The sequence below is a fragment of the Carettochelys insculpta genome, chromosome 2 (genome assembly GCF_033958435.1).
Source record: "Carettochelys insculpta isolate YL-2023 chromosome 2, ASM3395843v1, whole genome shotgun sequence".
In the NCBI taxonomy this organism is placed as follows: domain Eukaryota; kingdom Metazoa; phylum Chordata; order Testudines; family Carettochelyidae; genus Carettochelys; species Carettochelys insculpta.
Window position 1 is genome coordinate 231,566,866 of NC_134138.1, and position 20,460 is coordinate 231,587,325.

Below are 20,460 nucleotides of genomic sequence, written 5' to 3' on the forward strand. Positions count from 1 at the left end.
TGGACTATTAATCAGAAAAGTCAGTATTAATTTTTTGTGTGACTCCTTTTTTAATCAGATTTCTCTTTCTCTTTTTCTAGAGGATGTTAAGCAAGTTTTTGGCCAGACCACAATTCATCAGCACATTCCGTTTAACTGGAATTCAGAGTTTGTACAGCTGCATTTTGGAAAAGATCGAAAAAGACGCCTTACCTATGCGGAGTTTACCCAGTTCTTACTGGTGGGTCTAGTGCATTGTAGCGTGACATGAATTTCATTGTTCAAGGCAATTGCATCTTATTACCTCTTTGTAGTCCTTTGAGGGCAACCATTCTGCACTTCTCAGCCATCACCACTCTTGGGTAGAGACCATGACTTCCCCCTTATCACGCGGATTTTTTCCAAACTCCGTAATTTTCCTCCCATGCAGTACTGCCTAAGCATAGGTCAGGGTTTGTGCTTTGCTTTTACTTCAAAGGCTTACAAAAGTGTAACTGCCAGCAAATAGGACAGCCCTTATATGCAAGCATATTTATTCTTAAAATGGAAGTGCTCCAGAAAAAAAACATTTAATTAAAAAGAGGTACCTAAACACTTGCTAACTACTTACCAGAGATACTATTCGCTGTTCAGTAGGCGAGAGTCCTTTTAATCTTTCACAAGAGGGATTGTTGTGCCTTGGTTGCCCTATCCTTCTGGTTAGCTGGATCAGAAAGAAGGCCCTGCATCAGTTTAAATTCAGCTTATTTTTGCAAAAAGTCTTTTTTTTGGTCTGTTAGTCTCTGAAGAATCTACTTGGAGCTAGAATATGCAAATTTCCAGGTGGTGGTATTACTTTGGTAGTTTAACAGCCTGACAAAACTGAAAAGCAGTCCTGTAGCACTTTAAGGATTAACAATATATTTTATTAGGTCACGAGCTTTTGTGGAACAGACCCATTTCTTCAGATCTGGAAAATCCTGATGAATGTTAACTGATAACTGACATAAAAAGAATTTAACAGTGAGAAAGAAAAAAATGAAATAAAAGCTGACAAATCAGCTAGATGGGACAGAAAGGAGCTAGGGAGGGAGAGAGGGAAGAAGTTTCTTCAATTGTCTGTTAAATTAAGTGGGCTGCCTGGGATCACTATGAATGTGGGGAAACTGTTCTTGTAGCATGTAAGGTAATTGATATCTTTGAGTCCGAGGTGAAAAGTGTCAGCCTTGAGAATGTAATCTGTTGTTAGTCTCTTTGTTTTAGACTGCACACTTTCAAATTTTAGACCTGCTAGATTGAAATGCTCAATGATTAGGCTTATGTGTATTCAGATTCCTAATGTCTGAGTTGTGTCCATTCATTCTTTGGTGAAGTGATTGTCCAGTTTGTCCAATATATATAGCAGAGATACGTTGCTGGCACATGATGGCATATATTATGTTGGTGGAAGTGCAGAAATATGAGCCCTTGATGGTGTAACTGAAGTGGTTACATCCAGTGATGGTGTCTCCAGTGTAAATACGTGGACAGAGTTGGCAACAGGGTTTGTTGCAAGGAAGAGTTCCAGGATTAGTATTTCTGTGGTATGGCATGTGGTTGCTGGTGAGAATTTTCCTGAGGTTAGGCAGTTGTCTGTAGGAAAGAACGGGTCTGTTACCCAGGGCCTGTGAGAGTGAAGAATCATGTTCCATTATAGGTTGTAGATTGTTGCTAATGTGCGGAAGGTGTTTGAGTTGGGGACTATAGGTGATGACAAATGGTGTTCTGCTGTTAACCTTCATGGGCCTGTCTAGAAGTAGTGTTTTCTGGGTATTCATCTGGCCAGTCAGTTTTTATTTCTTCCGGTGGGTAATTAAGTTTTACCAATGTTTGGTGGAGATCTTGGTGATTTTGGTCTCTGTGAGTAGGATTGGAACAGATGTATCTAAGGGCTTAACTATAAATGATAGATGGTATGATATGTCCTGGATGGAAGCTGGAAGCATGTAGGTAAGAGTAGTGGTCAGTAGGTTTCTGGCAGAGAATGGTATTAATCTGACCATCAGTGATTTGTACTGTGGTGTCCAGGAAGTGGATCTCATGTGGAACGATTAGGGCTGAGATTGATGGTCAGGTGCAGGTTGCAGTCTGAATTAATCTAATCTGGCCCTCGCTGTTCTTAATTCCTCGGTCATCTTCCACCGCGCAGTTGCATACCTGGCCTACAATGATACATAAACTGAATACATTAAGATCACCAAAAGGTTTTGCAGGTAATTGTCATGTCTGACACAACAAATAGTAAGATGTGCCAGAATCATAAGCAGTATATTTAGCTTACACCATATTGGCAGTATATCCCAAAACGTTGTACCTAGGTACTTATTGTCAGAAAGCTGGATTTTAGAACTCATGCATTGACAGGTAAGTTCTGCTTATGGTAACATTTCTGAATCTAGCAATCACAGTTTTGGCACTTGAATATGACATGAGTATTTTTTTAGTGGGTCTGGCCCACTGTTTCATTAGTCTTTGAGACATGAGGGGGAATATACTGACGTTAACAGATGTAAAATTTGTAGAAGATCTTTAACCAAGAAAATGCGATGTACTAAATAATAGATGTTTACACCAAACATAATGTATATTGAATTCACTTGCCAAAACTGGTATTAAGGAATGTTATGTCTGATTGTCAAAATTCCACAGCTGTCAGATTTGTGTTACTTTTTTAGTGGTAAAGTGCAACCTTGATGTTCCTCCTGCCGCAGACTTTACGCATACAGGTTATTTGATATCATTCAGTAACCAAATAGTTCAGCCAATAGAATATTGTATTTACTTTGTTTTTGCTGCATAGAGAATAAGTAGAAGTTATGTGCTCTGGAGGGAATCCTTTCATGTTTATAGTTTTGTGTATATTGCCACACAAAACAAAATATCAGACAAATGAAGATTCAGTTAATGATTATGAAAAAAGATAATGTTTGCTCTAAGGAAAATGAGATGCATGGGTGCCTTGTTTGAATCAATTTTGAAGATACTGAGTGCCAGGAAAGATTTTACACAAGAGTTTTAAAATAAGAGCCTACTTCAAAACCACAAGGTTGTATTTTTTTTTATTTTTTTGTTTATACAGGGAAGTTAGTTCACAGTAGGCGGTGGTATCATTTTGATGAGGAATAATTAAGATAATGCTATTGAGACACGTTTTAAATTGACTTTGTGAAACAGAGCCTAATTAACTCTTTGCCTGAAGAGGATGTAGGAGATCATAAATGCAATCATATTCCCTTGGTTTTAATAATGACTATTATTGTTAAATACCTAGGCTAGATGTGCACACTGTCTTTGGTAGCCTCTAACATCCTGGATCTGAGTTTGCTAATCCTACTTAGCATATAGTTGCTTATTTGGAGGTTTGAAGAAAGACCCCAGAAGAAGGTGCCTGCATTGGCAATTGGGTGTGGGGGTCTCACCTCTAGGTCACCAGTGCATATCTATCCTGTCTGTCTAGTGATCAAGACCATTTTGAATTGGAAAGCATTGGCCTATGTTGAAAGGCTCCCACTTCCTGGGGAACAGGTTTTTACATCACAGAAATACTTAGAGGAAGACCAACTTCTTTTGGTCCAGTAAAGTATATTATCTCCTCCATCCTGTCTCTGTATTAGGGGTGGTAATATTTTACTGATTAACCAGTAAGGCTTGTCCTAAATGGATGAGATTTACCAGTTACGGTTAACTAGTAGGGGCCAGAGCAGCTCCCTGTAGACGGGATTGCTCTAGCCCCTCAGTGCTGCCACAGGCAGCAGCTGTGGGGGATGTGGAAGGTGGGCTGCCGAAAACCCAAACTTTCAAAGGGTATTTCACCTTAATCACAATATAGAAAAAGTGCCCAAGCCTTAAATTCCAGATCACAGCATCAAATATGCCACTCTCACCCTACTCCCTTTGAGTTTTACCCCTTTTAAAATGAATCCCCATGGACATCAGCTTCATGTTCTACATTGACTGCCGTTTTCATGCTGATATGCTACCCAGCTCCTGGATATTTTTCTGTTTAGTCTCTGTTTTTCTTAACCTGTTTGCTCATATTCTTTTCTTTCCACTTCCAGCTAAGCACTATGCTGGCCTATAAAATACATTTTATCTGTTTCCCCCCGTCTTTCTTCCTGGATTCAGCTAGCCCAATGATTTAACTCTTTGGATCTGCAGCAGTGGTTGTGATATGCAGCATGGAAAAAATTTCACGCTAGCTGTGCACTGGACAGCTCAGAGGCATCGGGGGTGAGGTGTCTCGTTAAGTTGACATCATATTTGTTGGAGTCTTCAGTTGGGCTCCAGATGACCAGACTGCAGAATTTCAATGTAATCTGGAAACTGCAACAATTGTAATTAAATCGGTATATCTGGTTACCCAGTTCATGTAGATAAGTCAGTACTATCCTTTGTCTTACAGCATTGTGTCCTTTATAGTGTAAATGCGGAAGCTTTGGAAGAAACTTTTCCTTGCACAAATCTGAGTTACTCTTCACAAGTGGAAATTTTACTTTCCATTTACTAACTTTGGGTACTCAGCTTTTCCTTTCGTCTTTGTCTCTGTATGTGAGTCAGTCTCCTTGGTCTGACATCTAGACCTTAGACCTTTTAGGCAGCAGGATATCACAGCAAATACCAAGTTATCTGTTGGTGTTCCTGATGAATAAATACTAATTGCAATTAACTTAGAACAGGTGGGTTCCTTAATGACCTGCAGGTATTTTTTGTAGATAAAATGCTGCTTGCTGGTTTTTGATGAAATAATATAAGGTTAAAAGTAGTTCATATTTTTTGCCCTCTTCTCCACTCCCTGGAGAACACACACTTATTCCATCTTCACATTTTGTCAGTCCAGTTTTATTAATCCTCATCTCTGCCCCCGAGATGAATAATCTTATTCTGTATGCAAGAGGATTTGAGATTTAATGCTCAGACCTCAGTGGTCCAGAAGCCAGTTCACTGTCAGAAAGACCCACAGTAATGTAAATTCATTGTTTCATTTACTATTCTATTTATGTAACTCCCACAGTAAAGCAATTGCCCAAATATTCTATGGTTGGTTAATAACATAGCAAAAGCATCCTGATTGATTGATGTCATCTGTTGATAAAGGTAGTTAATTAAATCACAGTGTTTTAATACCATGTGCTGCAGAGAGCCACAGGACACACATTAAAGGGTCACTTGTGGCTCCTGAGCCTCAGCCCAAGTATCATTTCTCTAACCAAAGAGAGCTTCCTTGGTGAGATGCGGTCCCTCTTCAGTTGCACAGGGCTTAACTGCTATGTTCTGCTTTAAGAATGACAATCTCAAACCCAACTCTAGAGTTTAAAATGATAGATCGGACTTTGTGCTGGTTAATGTATAGGTCTGTCAAACACATTCAAACATTAGCTAAGATTTTGGTCAGTTGTGGCATGCTACTTGATGAGATAATAATACCTGTAAATGGGACCTCATAATCTGCGGCAGTGGAAAGGATTGTGTTGCATCTAATGAATGTAAGTCAATTGGAAATGTCAGTCTGTCAGTCCTGAACATAAATCTCCACATAACTGGAAAATGAATTATGTTTTTAATGAGTTGTATGGGAAAGCTAAGGTAGAATTTTAGGTGGGAAATCCTTTCATTAAACTCTGGTGCCATGGTTCCTGAGACTGTGCAGATTAATTTTGCATAAGCAGTTATTGTAGCTTGATGAAATTCAGGCTCCTATCAGCAAGGGATAAACTTGTTTAAGGAATGTGTTAGGGATTACAGAAACTTTAATCTAGGGAGGGTTTGGTGTGTAAATATGTTGTATTGAGAAGCAATTAAGTTTGTTTTTCTTATATAGCCCATATTTTAGCTCACTAAGCAGTCTAAGGCTGAAAGATGTGAAATGCTTCTCAGCTTCATTAAGCAGCAAAATTTATTTGAAACTTGAGTTTATTTACAGATGGTGTTTGAGCTTCATTTCAGCGGTACCATTTTGCTTTTTTCATATTCTGTCACTTCTCAGGCTAATGCTAGAGGCTACTAAGCATAACTAATCATGGTGTTTGAGGTGACTAGTTTCTTTTATATTAAACACTTAGAGTTGTACATTGTTATGAAATGCGCTGATGTTAAACTAATATGTTCCATGCAGTGGTTTTAATATATAAATTCTGGCTTTTCTTTGCTGTTTGTCATAACAGAGCTTTAATTTTAATGTGTACCCATTTCCTAAAAATACTCTTCCACTACCTTTTCGTTTGCCTGACGCTTTCGTGGCTGTGAGTGGCAGTGGACTATTGCTTTTTTCACTTAATTATGGAAGGTGACACTTATATAAATATTTCACACTAATCGTAAACATAAAAACTTGGTTAAAACCCTTGCTACGAGCGTGGAAGGTTGTGGATAGTTTGCTCCAAGTCTTGAGAATGGGCTCAAACCATTTAGAATATGTCTACACAGCAAAGAAAAACCTGCGGTTGCTCCCTATCAGCTGACTTCATCTCATGGGCTTCAGGCTACTGAGCTGTTTCATTGCTGTGTCAACCTCCAGCATCTCACTCAGGCCCTAGTCAGCTGACATAGGCCAGCTGTGGGGTTTTCTTTGCTGTGCAGACATACACATAGAGTTTCTTCGCTGTGCGTAGGAAAAAACCTTTGGTCACAGAGAATCTACGTTGTCAGGGCAGGATGCGTTTGCAGGGCAGCTACTCACATATTGAACCTGTCATGGTCCACACAAGCCGCATGTGTCTTTTCTGCCTTCCTACAGCTGTCATCTGCTCTTCCCCATTTGGCTAGCTGTTGGGGCACAGGGTCAGGTGGCAGCATTATGTGCTTTGCCCTGTACTGTTAATGTGGTAGCCAAGTGGGGTAATTCTCCCTCATTAAACCTGCCCAGCACATCTATAACAAAGAGAAGCATAACAAGCAAGATAAGGATGGGGGAAATTGGTTTCTGCAGTAGGCCCTTTTTAGTAGGTCATCTGTGACCTGATGAACAATGGACTCTTGGTTCATGTTCATTATATTCACTGGATGCTGCCTTGTTGTCCTGTGGCTGAGATGTTGTGCCTTGTCTGTTATTGTGTTCTCATGCTGACATTAGTTTTATGGTGCAGCAGTAAACTTTATTAATAATTCAAGTGGTTATCAAATTAGTGGGTATATGGCTATCCTGACAGTGAATTAATTTAGCATCAGAAAGCCAGAAGATGTCTGGACAGGTTGAAACTGTGTCCTGCCTACTCTGTGCCAGGTTGTGCTTTAGCTTCTATGGCGAGGCTCCTTAATTTGTGCAGAACTTCAGTATTTGAATTCTGCCAATCTACAAATTCACTGACCACCTGAATAGAGAGAGAGTTTTAAAGTTTATTGAAAAAGAGTCTTTCACATGTTTCAGTTAGTCATTTTGAATATTAATAATGTACTGCAAATGGATACAAAAATGGATATGTTCGTGGCCTTCACGTGATCAACAGGGGTACAAGAATTTTTATGCCCCATTCATCATCTGAATTCTGTTCAGGCAAACTCCCAACATGCTGCATGTCTCAAGCTGACAAGTTTTTTTTCCTGAACTCTCCGCACCTTAAAGCCTTCCCACATTGCTTGCTTCAACAGTTGTTATAATAAATGAAATTATAGTCTCAGCTGGGCTGAAGTGAGAACTGAAATGGCCACCTTCAGCCAGAGTGAATGTTGTTGCTGAATTATAGCATCCTTTCTCCTGCATCCCCACAAGGGGCTGTAATGTAAAGGAAATATGACACATCTGGATTTATAACTCAAATTTTGTGTCTAAAACATTGTAAACTTGATAAAGACATTTTTTGAGTAATTTAGTGAGTGAATTAGTGTAGTGAAACATTTAGCAGTTCTCATTTTCTGTCATGCTTCATCATAACTTGAGACCATTTATAAATTCTAAAGATGTTCATTAGAAATTAAATTAAAACTGTTTAAGAAACCATGAGGCCAGGATTAAAGAAGCTGATTTGGAAGGTGGCAGGAAAAAATTGTATTTGCTGTCTGTTCCCTAATGTTTATAATGCTGTGCTTGTGTTGCCGGTGAGGTACATACTGATTTCCTCTACTTATCATTGAAGACGTTGTACCAGTAAGAACAGTATAACAACAATTCTTGATCAGTACAAGGTCTCAATTTAATTTGACTTTTTAGCATTTTTGTTTTAAATGTGATTAGTGGAGATAATAGCAAAGTTGCATCTGTCCAGTTTAAAGACAAGTTCAATAACGATGAAGGCACTTGGCACCAATTAATTTAAGGTATGGTCTAGAAATAAGCAGTATCCTTCCAGGGAAAAGAGATTTTAATGATATATGAAGCTGGAAGGGATTGCATTGTAGTAACAGTTGGAATATCTGCATTTTTTCTACTTCTATAAAAAAGGATAAAGACTGGTGTGGGAAGTCTACCTTTGTGTGTTGTCACAGTCACTGTGGCTACGTCTACATTAGCCCCAAACTTCAAAATGGCCACGCAAATGGCCATTTCAAAGTTTACTAATGAAGCGCTGAAATGCATATTCAGTGCTTCATTAGCATGTGGGCGGCCGCGGCACTTCGAAATTGATGCAGCTCGCCCCGACGGGGCTCTTTTTCGAAAGGACCCCACCTACTTCGAAGTCCCCTTATTCCCATGAGCTCATGGGAATAAGGGGCTTCGAAGTAGGCGGGATCCTTTCGAAAAGGAGCCCCGTCGGGGTGAGCCGCGTCAATTTCAAAGTGCCTCGTGGCTCTGGCTCAAGGCCCGCCTCATGACCTGAGCATGGCTCTGGCTCAAGCCCCGCCCCACCACCCTGGTTTAAACCCCTGCACCGGTGGTGGCTCAGCTCCACCCCCCCACGTACCCTGCAGCCCTAACCCACCACTGGCTAAGCCCCCCACCACCATCCCATGGTCCAGATCCATGGCCAACCTTAACCCTCCCCAACTGCCTTCTCAACCTTGCAAAAGGAGCTCCAGGTGCTCCTGCTGCTTCCCCAGCGGCAGAACGTTCATTCTGCTGGGGAAAAAAGCCATCCCCCAACTTACATGAAATTCGAGTTGTGAGGGTGTTTGGGAACACACCCTTGCATAACTCAAGGGACTACTGTATTGCCTTCCCACAAATCAACCCAGTTCTTCATAGCTATGGTGGATATGATAAAGGGCCTTACAGTTTCTTCACAGAGGATTTCCAATTGGATCACAATGCTTGAAAGACCCCATTATGGGAAGTGACTTCCAGGTAGCACTCCAAAAGAAGCTGCTGTGACAGTACACCCTGAAGATGTGGAAGAACACTGGAGTCACCTGAAAAATGCCATCATTGGAGCTTGTGGAAAAACCCTTTACTACCAGTCTATGCTTTGCTACCAAAGCATTGGGACTGGTTTGATAACAATGTGGAAGTTGCATGCCTGATTGAGGCAAAAAAAGGCCTGGCAAAGCGACAAACTGCACAACAGAGAGAGATGCACATGCCAAGGCCAAGACAGAAGTCCAACGTAAAACAAGGACTCTGGAAAAACCAGTGGTGGACTGAGAAGGTATGAGAACTCCAGCATCTCTCAAACATCAATGATACAAGAGGTTTCTTTGGTGGTACCAAAGCTGTTTATAGACGGAGAATCCATGGAATCAATTCCCTGAGATCAAAGGATGATACCCAATTCTTGGAAGACAGTGAAGCCATTGCTTCTTGCTGGAGGGAGCACTATAATGAGCTCTTGAATCCCACCTCCACCGTGGTCCTAGAATCCCTTGATCATATCCCTCAGCAACCACCTAGGGATGATCTTTCAAGACTTCCTACCCTGAGTGAGGTCCAAGCTGCTATCAAAGCAATGAAGTGCAACGAGGCAACCAGACTAGATGGAATTCCTGCTGAAGTCTTCAGAGAAGGTGGGCCAGAGCTCCACAAACAACGCCGCCTCCTGATTCTCAAGATCTGGCATAGGGAGTAGCTACTGCACGGTTTCAGAGACGCACTAATGGTTGATCCCTTCAAGAAGGGCAGCAAGTTGAACTGTGGAAACTATTGTGATGTCTCCCTCTTGGCAATGGCAGGGAAAGCCTTAGCTCGAATCCTTGCAAACTGACTCCTGCCACTCTAAGAAGAAATTCTCCCAGAATCCCAGTGTGGCTTCTGACCATTCTGAGGAACAGCAGACATGATCTTCACTGCCTGTCAATTGCAAGAAAAATGTCTTGAACAAAACCAAGCCGTAACATGAGATTTATTGATCTGAACAAAACATTTGACTCGATCGTAGCACTCTGTGGACCATCTTCTCATAGATTGGCTGCCCCCAAAGAGTTTATGAACATCTTAAGTCTGCTTTACAACAACATGACTGACCCAGTATTAGGTAACAAAGGATCCCAAAGCGACCCCTTTGAGGTCAAAATGGGAGTCAAACAAAGCTGCATTATTGCCCCATCATTCTTCTGCATCTTCATTGCCATGACCCTTAACCACATTGATGGCAAGCTTCCAGATGGTGTAAAGATTGTCTGTAGAATGAACAGGAAGCTTTTCAATCTCAGAAGACTGAAGGCTAAAAGCAAGAACTCCACAACTTTAACCATCCAGGACATGGTTTGCAATATAGTTGTTGCTCTTTCTCCCACAGCCCTTCAGACCACCTTAAGTGCCTTTGCTGAACCATACCAGAATCTCGGCCTCATGCCAAACGTCGAAAAGGCTAGGGTCTCCACCTACCCTTGACGATGGTACAGTCATGTGCACCTTCTGTTGAAGTCAGCAGAGAATTGCTGGAAAATGTGGAGCACTTTCCATACCTGGGAAGCCATCTTTCCACTAAAGTCAACAGTAATGCAGAAGTCCAGCATCATCTGAGCCGTGCTAGATCAGCTTCCGCCCCGCCTGAGACAAAGGGTCTTCAAGAACTGGAACATCTATCCCAAGACAAAGCTGTATACTGTGCAGTGGTGGTTCCACTGCTGCAATAAACATATGAAACCTGGACAACATACAAGCATCATTTGAAGGCACTTGAACAATATTGTCAATGCTACCTCAGGCGAATCCTAAATATCTCTTGGGAGGGTAGGTACATGAACACTAGCATCCTGGAACAGTCAAACACGACCAGCATTGAAGCCATTATTATTCGTCAACAACTTTTTTGGACTGGTCACATGGTTCAGATGTGTGATCCACACCTCCCAAAATAGATTCTGTTTTCTGAGTTGGAGGAAGGACAGAGGAGCATTAGGGGCCAGCGGAAGCAAAATAAGGATATGCTGAAGGCACCCATGAAGTGCAGCATTGGTGCCAGCACTTGGGAGAACCTTGCCCAAGACTGTCCCTGGTGGAGAACAGTAATCTCTGAGGGGTTGGTGCAATTTGAGAGGTCCTGCCACAGTGCAGATGAGGAGAGGCAGAGAAGAAGAAAAGGAGGTCAAAAACTGCCCTATAATCCTCCCAACAGCTACCAACACTTGCCTCTTCTGTGATAAGCTCTGCGGCTCCGGAATAGGGCTTATCAGCCATCAACGAACTCACAAATAGAAGGGTGACATGAAGATGTCCTACTCATTATCAAGTGACTGCTGAGAGAAAAAGAGAGAGAAAAGGCTGTGGTGAGCACACACACTGCATAAAAAGCGGACATTAATAACACATCTCAAAGGACACCAGTTACGGAAACAGGTAACTGTCTTTTTTTTCCCCACAGAACGGAGAAAAACAATTTGCCGGCTGCTAGGAGCAGAATATAGATGACTGTAGGAGAAGATGTAATGTTTGGAGTGATTACTTGTCGTGTATCCCACCCACCCAACCACCGCTCCAAGTACATTTGAATCACAAACTGAAAAAACATTGAGTTCTATCAGGTAGATCAGATGATTGATATCCATGTACTATTAATGCTAATATCTTGAAAAGTGATCGTGGCTTGGTGGCCCCAAGCATAACATGGTGATGCAAAACATTCTAAACTAGGCTTCTAATTTTCACTGCAGCATTATATAGATAAGCTAACTTCTCTTTTGAACTAAGGCTGCCTTATGAAGGCAAAATTACATACTTCTCCTTGCTGGGATCAGTTATGGGAACTGACTATAAACACAGTTTTGCAAAGGTTTGGTTAACCTTCTGTGATTCTTACAATAAAAAGATAAATGTGCTTTGTAACACTTTTGGTTACATTGAAATACATCACCTGTACTGATGGTTGAAACTCAAGTTTGCATTTCTGTTTAATAAATTGCAAAATGTGAAGGGAAACTAGTGAGAACTAAGTTAGACTGTGAATTTCAAACCCAAATTGTGCAATCACTCCTTATGTGGACACTTCTGTTCCATGCTAATTGCACCTGCACAGGAACTTAGTGTATAATATTTGTTTATAATTATAGCTGTTCCACATCAGCCACTCTGGGCTCTTTTCTGCATAGACAAGTCTGGAGGACATAGGGAACCCCTAGTCTTGTATTAGAGATGTAGAAAAATGTAGTGGAGACCTTGTTTGTTGGGCATAAAGAGCATTGAACAATAATAAAAGCAGAACTGTTACATGTAATCCTCCGTCTGACAGGGACACTGTGTTGTGTAGAGTGTCAGATATGCTGTGGATTTTAACTTAACACACATGTTCAAGAAATACAGCTAATGCAGAATGTAACTTGGTTTTTAAATGCATTTTCAGGAGATACAGTTGGAACATGCAAAGCAAGCATTTATGCTGCGCGACAATGCTCAAGCTGGAAGAGTCACTGCCATTGACTTCAGGGACATTATGGTCACTATCCGACCACACATGTTGACGCCATTTGTAGAAGAATGTCTGGTAGCAGTAAGTTGCACATAGCTCACTTGAACTATCATAGAGATCAGAGCCTGATTGTGGAAGCACAGTTTAAGATACTCCCTTCCCCAAATTTATTATTCTCTTTGCACCCGGTGCCCATCACTTGATACGTAATTATCCAGTTATAAACGTAGACTGTCATCTTCGCTATATCTAGTCACGGAGTCTATTACCAGTTCCATGCACGAAAGCCCAAGTAAATTATGAATGATTGACAACCTCGGGCTGCATCGTTCCATCTTATTGTTTTATCAGGGCAAATACTACACTTCCCATGAGCAGTTGCCCCCATCTGAGCAATCGTTCTTGAAATGTTAGTTTTGTAAATTTTAAAGTTCCAGGAACAGCTCACATTTGTGTGTAGTGTCTGGATCAGTGAAAACTGGACACGGTCACTAGTAAACGTTTAAAGAGCTTTTCAAATTGCATCATAGAATGAATAAAAATGAGGTGAGACTTCTGTTCATTCATCCGGTTTATTCTGTACCAGTTCAGCTTTATTCCGTTATATATTTCCCCCTCAGTATTTTTGCTTTCAGATTTCAAACGTAGCACACTGTACACTTTTTGTCCCTCCTTTTGGTCAAGGAGTCCAGCCCTGTACTGAATGTCTTAATTTTGGGCTAAAGGTCTGAATCTATGGTGGGAGTGAGGTCTCTTCAGGGTTTTTTAGAGAGAGTTGCCTTTGCATATGCAGCCGAACAATGACTGTATGTTTTGTCTTTTTCTTTTCCTCCCTCTCATCTATCATATCTCACATTGGTCGGAAATGTGATAGGGTATGAATGCTGTACTTCACTTATGTTGTATTGAATGTGCTTACTGTATTTAACCAACATGGTGCACTCTGAAATGAAATATTTGGGCTTAGGTTAACCATTTTTAAATGTGTTTTAAGTTTTTCTGTGTATCTATAAGTTAAGATTTTCTCAATAGCACAAATAAACCAACTTTATAAAACATGTCCCGCTGAAACAGTACTGAAACTTGAACTCTGTGAATTACTGCTGGTCATGTTGTTATAATCCTGCATATGTATTTGTTTAGGCTTCCAGGGGTGGGGAGAGTTTTAAATTCTGGTTATGATTAGTTTCAGTAACATAAGACTTTCATAGTTATTTATTTTGCATTTTAAAAAAAATCCATTGCTACTGTAATTGTTGAAAACTAATGTTATTTCAAAACTTTATTCAAAGATATTCTAGATCCTAAAGTGTTGCAAAATGTTTAAAACAGCTCTTCTCCTTCCCTTTTTAAAAATTTTCTCTGTTTCAGGCTGCTGGAGGTACCACTTCCCATCAGGTCAGCTTTTCCTATTTTAATGGATTTAATTCTCTTCTTAACAACATGGAGCTCATTAGGAAGATCTACAGTACCCTGGCTGGAAATAGAAAAGATGTGGAGGTGACTAAAGGTTAGTAGAAGTGGTCTGATTATGCAGTGAGGAAGTTGTCCTGGAGTATGGGCTCATGGGAGGGCACTCATCCCTATGCTTTTAAAGCAAACAAAACTTGTTTGTGTTGAGCTCTTTGTGGTGTATTGTTCAACCTTTCATGTTCAAGTTCAGTCCATTTTCCATGTTTTTCATTTTGTTACATCCAAGAAGAAAGTCCTCGGAAACTGAAGATGGGTAAGAGGGAAGGGGGCTAGGTGAGGAGGAAATGTGAAGATATTCAGTGTCTTCAAAAACTTACTAGGACTCTGGCCAATTTGGCAGCGTATTAAAACTGACCTTTAATGGTAGTTGAAGAATTCCATAAACTTGTACTGGTGGCATAGTAAGCTGATCTACAAGCTTGGAACAAGATGTTATCTGCGCTATCTAACCAGTTTTACAGAGCATTCCCTCTGCAACACCAAAGCATTATTAATGTGGCCTACTGGGATACATACATGAAAAGGTCCATATCTTTGTACATGGGGTGTTTGTACTTGTTGCGGGGGAAGGGGGGTGAATTTATTCTCCCTCTGACCCACAGTTGATTGATATCGTATGTCCGATATCTTAAATCCTGCGGATAGGACTGAGCTTGAAGACCAGAAAGCTGTAGTATTTACAACATACGTTCACATTAAGGTGGGAGCTCTTTTTTGCAGTTTCTTGGTTTAATATTAAAATGAATGGTGACTCTGGGTTGCTTGGTGTGTTCTGCTTTGGTTTGATTAGTTTTCCTGTCTTCTGTTTTTGTTCTGTTGTAGAGGAGTTTGTTCTGGCAGCTCAGAAATTTGGTCAAGTTACACCAATGGAAGTTGACATCTTGTTTCAGTTAGCAGATTTATATGAGCCACGGGGGTAAGTAAAAATGATCTTTTTTTTTTTTTCTTCAGGGGAAAAAAAAAACCACGGTGGGAAGTGGGGGAGTGATATTCTAGCACACTGCCTGGAAGGTATAGGTAACTTACAGTTGTTAGAAAACTCTGTTTAATGCAAATTTCAGTTTAGTGTTTGCTTTGTCTCCACAGACGCATGACACTAGCTGACATTGAAAGAATTGCTCCCCTGGAAGAAGGAACGTTGCCCTACAATCTGGCTGAGGCTCAGAGACAGGTAAGAAAAGAAGCTGTCATGATGCTTTTTGCTTAGTCCTTCCTCCAGCTCCCCTTTTTTGTCTGAGTTAGCCATGCTTCCTTTTTTTGCACTTTATAACATAAAGAGCAGGGAGGGGGTGGATTTTTGGAGTTTTCTCTTTAAACAACCTCTCTCCTCCCTCTCCAACCCCCCTAAACAGTTTTTAGTTTTTAATTCTTGCCATTTAAAAAGACTAAGCATTACTGATAGATTGTAAGGATAAAACAAAAATATAAAAGTGTCATATAGCCACTTACACAAAGAATCTGTATGCTCACTTACTAAAGAAGTTTAACACTTGCTGATTATCTCCCTCAGAGTAGTTTTTAATGAGGAAAGAAGACATTCTGCTTTTAGTGTGGATTTTGATGCTGGCATCCTGCATGCTAAACAAAAAGCAGCTTTTGTCCTAAGGAGGGAGAGACGTGTTCATGTTTTCAGCACATTGTCCATCTGATGTGCTTTCCATTTTGCGAATGTTAAATTGAGACCTGGTTTTATTTCGTGTGCCACCATAGTTTAAAAACTAAGACTCTTCTGTGTGGAAGGATTCATAAGTTATGAGAGGGAGAATATCAGACATGGAGCTGTTCTATGGTTTAAAGAAAATGATCTTTTCTGATTGTGTGAAGCAAAAAACAAACTGGGGAACTCCTTTTTTTAATCTCATTGGCGCCTTGAATTTTAGTTTGAATCAAGTTTGTGCAGGTCCTTCCAACTTTCTTAAAACTGACGCAGTCTTGGGTGTAGATAGTCTTAGAAAAACATAGTTTAGGGCAAACCAAGCTTTGTAGCTTGCGAGACTAAATTTTTTTTGCTCTGAGCTTTGGGTCTGTGCGGAGACGCCAGTTTGACCACAATGAATTGATGCAGGCTACATTTTTAGGACTAACAGGCCTTGAGCCAGGCCTCCTTGTGTGTGTACGTGCACATGTATGTGCACCCTTTCCTTTCCTCTCATTACTTTACTGCAGTGTCTGGGTTTTTTAGAGCAATGCACAAGTGTTCTATGATGAATTCTGATCAGCTGACTCCTAAAAGCTGACCATCTCTGCCAGGTTGCAAGGGCACCAAGAAACAACCGGGTTGCACTATGTAAGTGTAAGCTACAACAGATAGCAGTTAGGCAGCTAGATCTGCAGTGGTGGAAACGTTGGTTTCACTGGTCTCTCAAATTGCCTGTGTGGGGATCAAATGTCTGTTCAGGTGTTCTTTGTTTCACATTAGGCAGTTTTTAAGAAAACAGGAAAAGCCCAAGAAATCTATTTAAATGATCTCCCCTGCTGGTTATCAGCTGCACTTCTTCACCCAGTTCATCCAACTTTTTATTTTATTATTCACTTAAGTGGTTCTTATCCAAGGGGTCATGTACCCATGGTGATATTTACAAGATCTTCCTGGCGGTAATCAACTATTCTAGATATTTGCCTGGTTTTACAACATGCTAGCAAAAATGCAAGCAGTTAGTAAAACTGAAATATCATACAGACAGTGACTTGTTTATACAGTTCTATATACTATACCCAGAAATGTAAGTACAACACTGATATTCCAGTAGCCTTATTTTATAATTATAAGGTGGTAATGAGAACATAAGCATTTTTTCAGGAATAGTATGCTGTAATACTTGCATGTTTATGTCCTATTTTGTAAGCAAGTAGTTTTTAAGTGAAATGAAACTTAAGGATATGCAAGACAAATCAGACTCTTACAAGGAGTCCTGTGTTCTGGAAAGTTTGAGAACCCCTGAACTACTTGATGCTTGGAGTGAAAGAATTGTTATCTTGTGGTAGACTATGTTACATATGTATGTTTTGGTAATTCAGGATATTTGCTGTAAATTACTACAGGTTGAACCTCCCTAGTTCGGCGCTCCCTCATCTGGCAACATCTGTAATCTGGCATGACTTTAGTTAGCTGGATGCCCAGTTATCATGGGTGTGGCCAAGTTTCCCATGGTCACATAATGTTTGTTTATAGCCACAAATCCTGAGTCAGCGTGTTCTGTGCTGTTATTTAATTGTTATTTACCCCTCAATGTTTTCTGAGAGTCCAGTAAGCCATGCAGATGTTGGTAATGTGCTAGACAATATTGTCCTCCCATGGTCTGGCAAATTCTGTTCTGGTACCAAATGAGAGCGGTTCAACCTGTAGAATAACAGGACATTAAAGACAGCTGAAAAAATTAAGATTTCAGTTGTGAGATTTAAACTTCCATATTATCCTGTTCCTTAGAGCATCCACCTACCTTAGTATATAAGATAATGGTAGGAAAGGAGAGGGTAAGGATTACACCAACTCTGAATTCCTATCTGCTACTAGAAGGCAATTCTGAATATGAAGTATTTCTTAATGTAAATCCAATCAATGTGTGAACACTGAGACACAGAGGAATTTTAAAGTAGAATTGTTTCAATTTGTAGAACATGGTGGGTGATCTGTCTGCCAGTGCTGTCTTTGTAAAGATTTTTGGTCACTGTTTGACTTGGAGGATATCAAAATGTGTTGGAAAAACCCAGTGCTCTTGTCTCTTCAGTTCTGTTCGTAACAGTTTATATTTTTGTGATAGCATAGAAAAGAGAAGTGCAATTTTCAGTGAGTGTTTGTTTGTTTGTTGTCTAATATACCACTGGGATTACCTAGCAGTATCTGAATTTTGGCTTTACTCTACATGCATATAATACGCAGGTATCTAACTGGTTACAAGATTAAGTATAGTGAATGGTGGTCTAATTTATTTTTATCTCTTCTCATTGTCCTATCCCCATCTTAAATTGTACCCTTGCAGAAAGCTCCAGGTGATGTTTCTCGCCCGATTCTCATCCAGATAGCAGAATCAGCCTACAGGTTTGCCCTGGGTTCAGTTGCTGGAGGTTAGTCATGGATTTTCATCTCCACTGTTTGTTTGTTTTTGTCTGTCTCTCTCTTGCTTTTGTTTACGTGTAGTAAGACAAAGCCTTGCCCATTTTTCTTTTTGAGCAATAACTCTGAGTGAGAGTGACAGCAGGAGAACCTTTTGTATAATTTCCGAGTGATCAGAGATTTACCAGTGGTTTTTATGCCTAGCTTGTCACCAGACTGCTTTCAAAAGAGAGAGGCTAGTGATGAGGAAGAACTATGGTGATGACCTTTTAATTAAAATTGTGAGTGTGAGAACCTTCTCTGGAACCAGCTAATATTTTAGATGAAAAAGATAAATGTGATTGAGATACAAGCATAGACTGTTTCTAGTACAGTTAATAAAAACATTATATGCCACATAACACTTTTCTACATATAAAATATTGTTTGCAGCTGTTGGAGCCACTGCAGTGTATCCAATTGATCTGGTGAAAACTCGAATGCAGAATCAGCGCTCCACTGGGTCATTTGTGGGAGAACTTATGTACAAAAACAGCTTTGATTGCTTTAAGAAAGTGCTGCGTTATGAAGGCTTCTTTGGACTGTACAGAGGTCAGTTTCCAAATATATTTTATTATACATGACCAAAAAAAAAAGTTTTCTGCCAACCCGAATTCCTCAGTCCCTCTTGTTAGGGTTTAAATAAAAAGAAAAGTCTGACATTCGCAGCCTGGTTTCTGCTTCTGTAGTCTAAATATCTTTAATCCAACTTGTTGCTACTAATATTGAGTCACAACTTTATTCTAGGCCAGGAGTCTAAGAACTTTTTTGTAGTGCAAAGCACATTTAATAGAGAAATTGTCTTGATCCTCTTTCCTCTCCATTCACAAAGTTCTGGACCACCTCCCCTTCCATCTGCAATTACATAGCACTGCTGTGGCAACTACAGCAATTGCTTAGAGGGAAAATTTTATATTAGAAGAACTTTGGTATTCCTTTAGCTGTCTTTAATGTGACGGGTCTCTCTTTGGCAAATGTTAATCAAACCATCTACTTTTGCTCTTTGTTTTAATACACCCTCCAATCTGTTCTGTTTCTTTGGCTGACAATGTGAAGGAAAATCAATGCCTTGTGAATAGCCAGCTCTTCTTGTACAATCAGCATGTGCTTCACTGATCACTAGTTTCCCGTGGAATGTGGTTTGTCATCTTTTATGAAAATCAGCTCTGTGCCAGTTATGGCTGCAACCCAATTGAGCCCAATAGTCTAGCATTTACACACATGGTATAACTTCAGGTTATGGATAGATAGTCACAGATGATCATAAAGTGATACATGCAGTGGAGGCTTTTCCAGTGGTGGTACACAGGTAAAATGAATTACTCTACTTCTGGAATCAGTGGTAGTTTGTTTTTCTGACACATACATAAGTTAAGATTCTGACTTTTTTTATTTCCTGTTTTGCCCTCATACAAACCTGGATTGAAGCTGATTTTGGCTGTCTTTTGAGACGCACAATGATTCTATAGCTAAATATGCTGAGTTTTTTGACCAAGTATGGTAATTTTGTAAAGAGTGCTCTTAGGTATTTTCTGCTTGATAGAGGTTTCTAGCAACCAGAACCTTAGGAAATGCCCAACTGTTAGCTGAAAAATGTAACTTAATTTCATGATGTACAACTGTTTTACCTGCATTTCCAAAATAGCTAATTGGCACCATCAAGATGTCATTATATCCTTCTTCAGACCAATTGTGCAAACTGCTTTAACGCAGAGGAAATTTCAGATTGGGGAAATCATTAGGCATGTTGTGCATAAAGAGAAAATCTTTTGCTCATCATGCTGTTTATACATTGTCTTGCTCTTTTTTCAGTTTTTGGTCAATTCATACTGGGTTTATGAACTTTGACCACCACAGCTCATCTTCTTTATCTTGAAGTAAAAATTGCTGCATAGGTGAATTTGCAATCAGTTTGACATTGTTAATGCCCTAAACATAGGATTGTCATCTCATTTCAGGATTAAACAGAAGGAGAACCTGGGTTATTTTGAACAAAACAGTCATTGTGTAAAATGTTTTGAATGTTGCCCTAGTTTAATTAGCTTAAATTTTTAAAAATTAATAATGGCAGAATTAATTTAAAAAAAAAAAACTTGGTTAGAGGGAGTTCCACTTGCAGTGGCTGTTGGGCTGCTACTTGATAGGTGACAGACGGTCACTGGAAAAGTTTGGTAGCAGAGGAGAGGT

The 20,460-nt window shown here is 40.1% G+C and overlaps 1 protein-coding gene across 1 annotated transcript in view; it reads left to right on the top strand.

Annotated features, from left to right (window-relative positions):
* SLC25A13 (solute carrier family 25 member 13) overlaps positions 1 to 20,460 on the top strand; it is a 153,941-nt gene that overhangs the window by 79,636 nt on the left and 53,845 nt on the right. Inside the window, exons 5-11 of the mRNA XM_074984705.1 lie at positions 81 to 220; positions 12,642 to 12,788; positions 14,079 to 14,217; positions 15,003 to 15,096; positions 15,267 to 15,351; positions 18,161 to 18,245; positions 18,667 to 18,825. Coding sequence (XP_074840806.1) covers positions 81 to 220; positions 12,642 to 12,788; positions 14,079 to 14,217; positions 15,003 to 15,096; positions 15,267 to 15,351; positions 18,161 to 18,245; positions 18,667 to 18,825 — 849 coding nt within the window. The remainder of the gene's footprint in view (positions 1 to 80; positions 221 to 12,641; positions 12,789 to 14,078; positions 14,218 to 15,002; positions 15,097 to 15,266; positions 15,352 to 18,160; positions 18,246 to 18,666; positions 18,826 to 20,460) is intronic.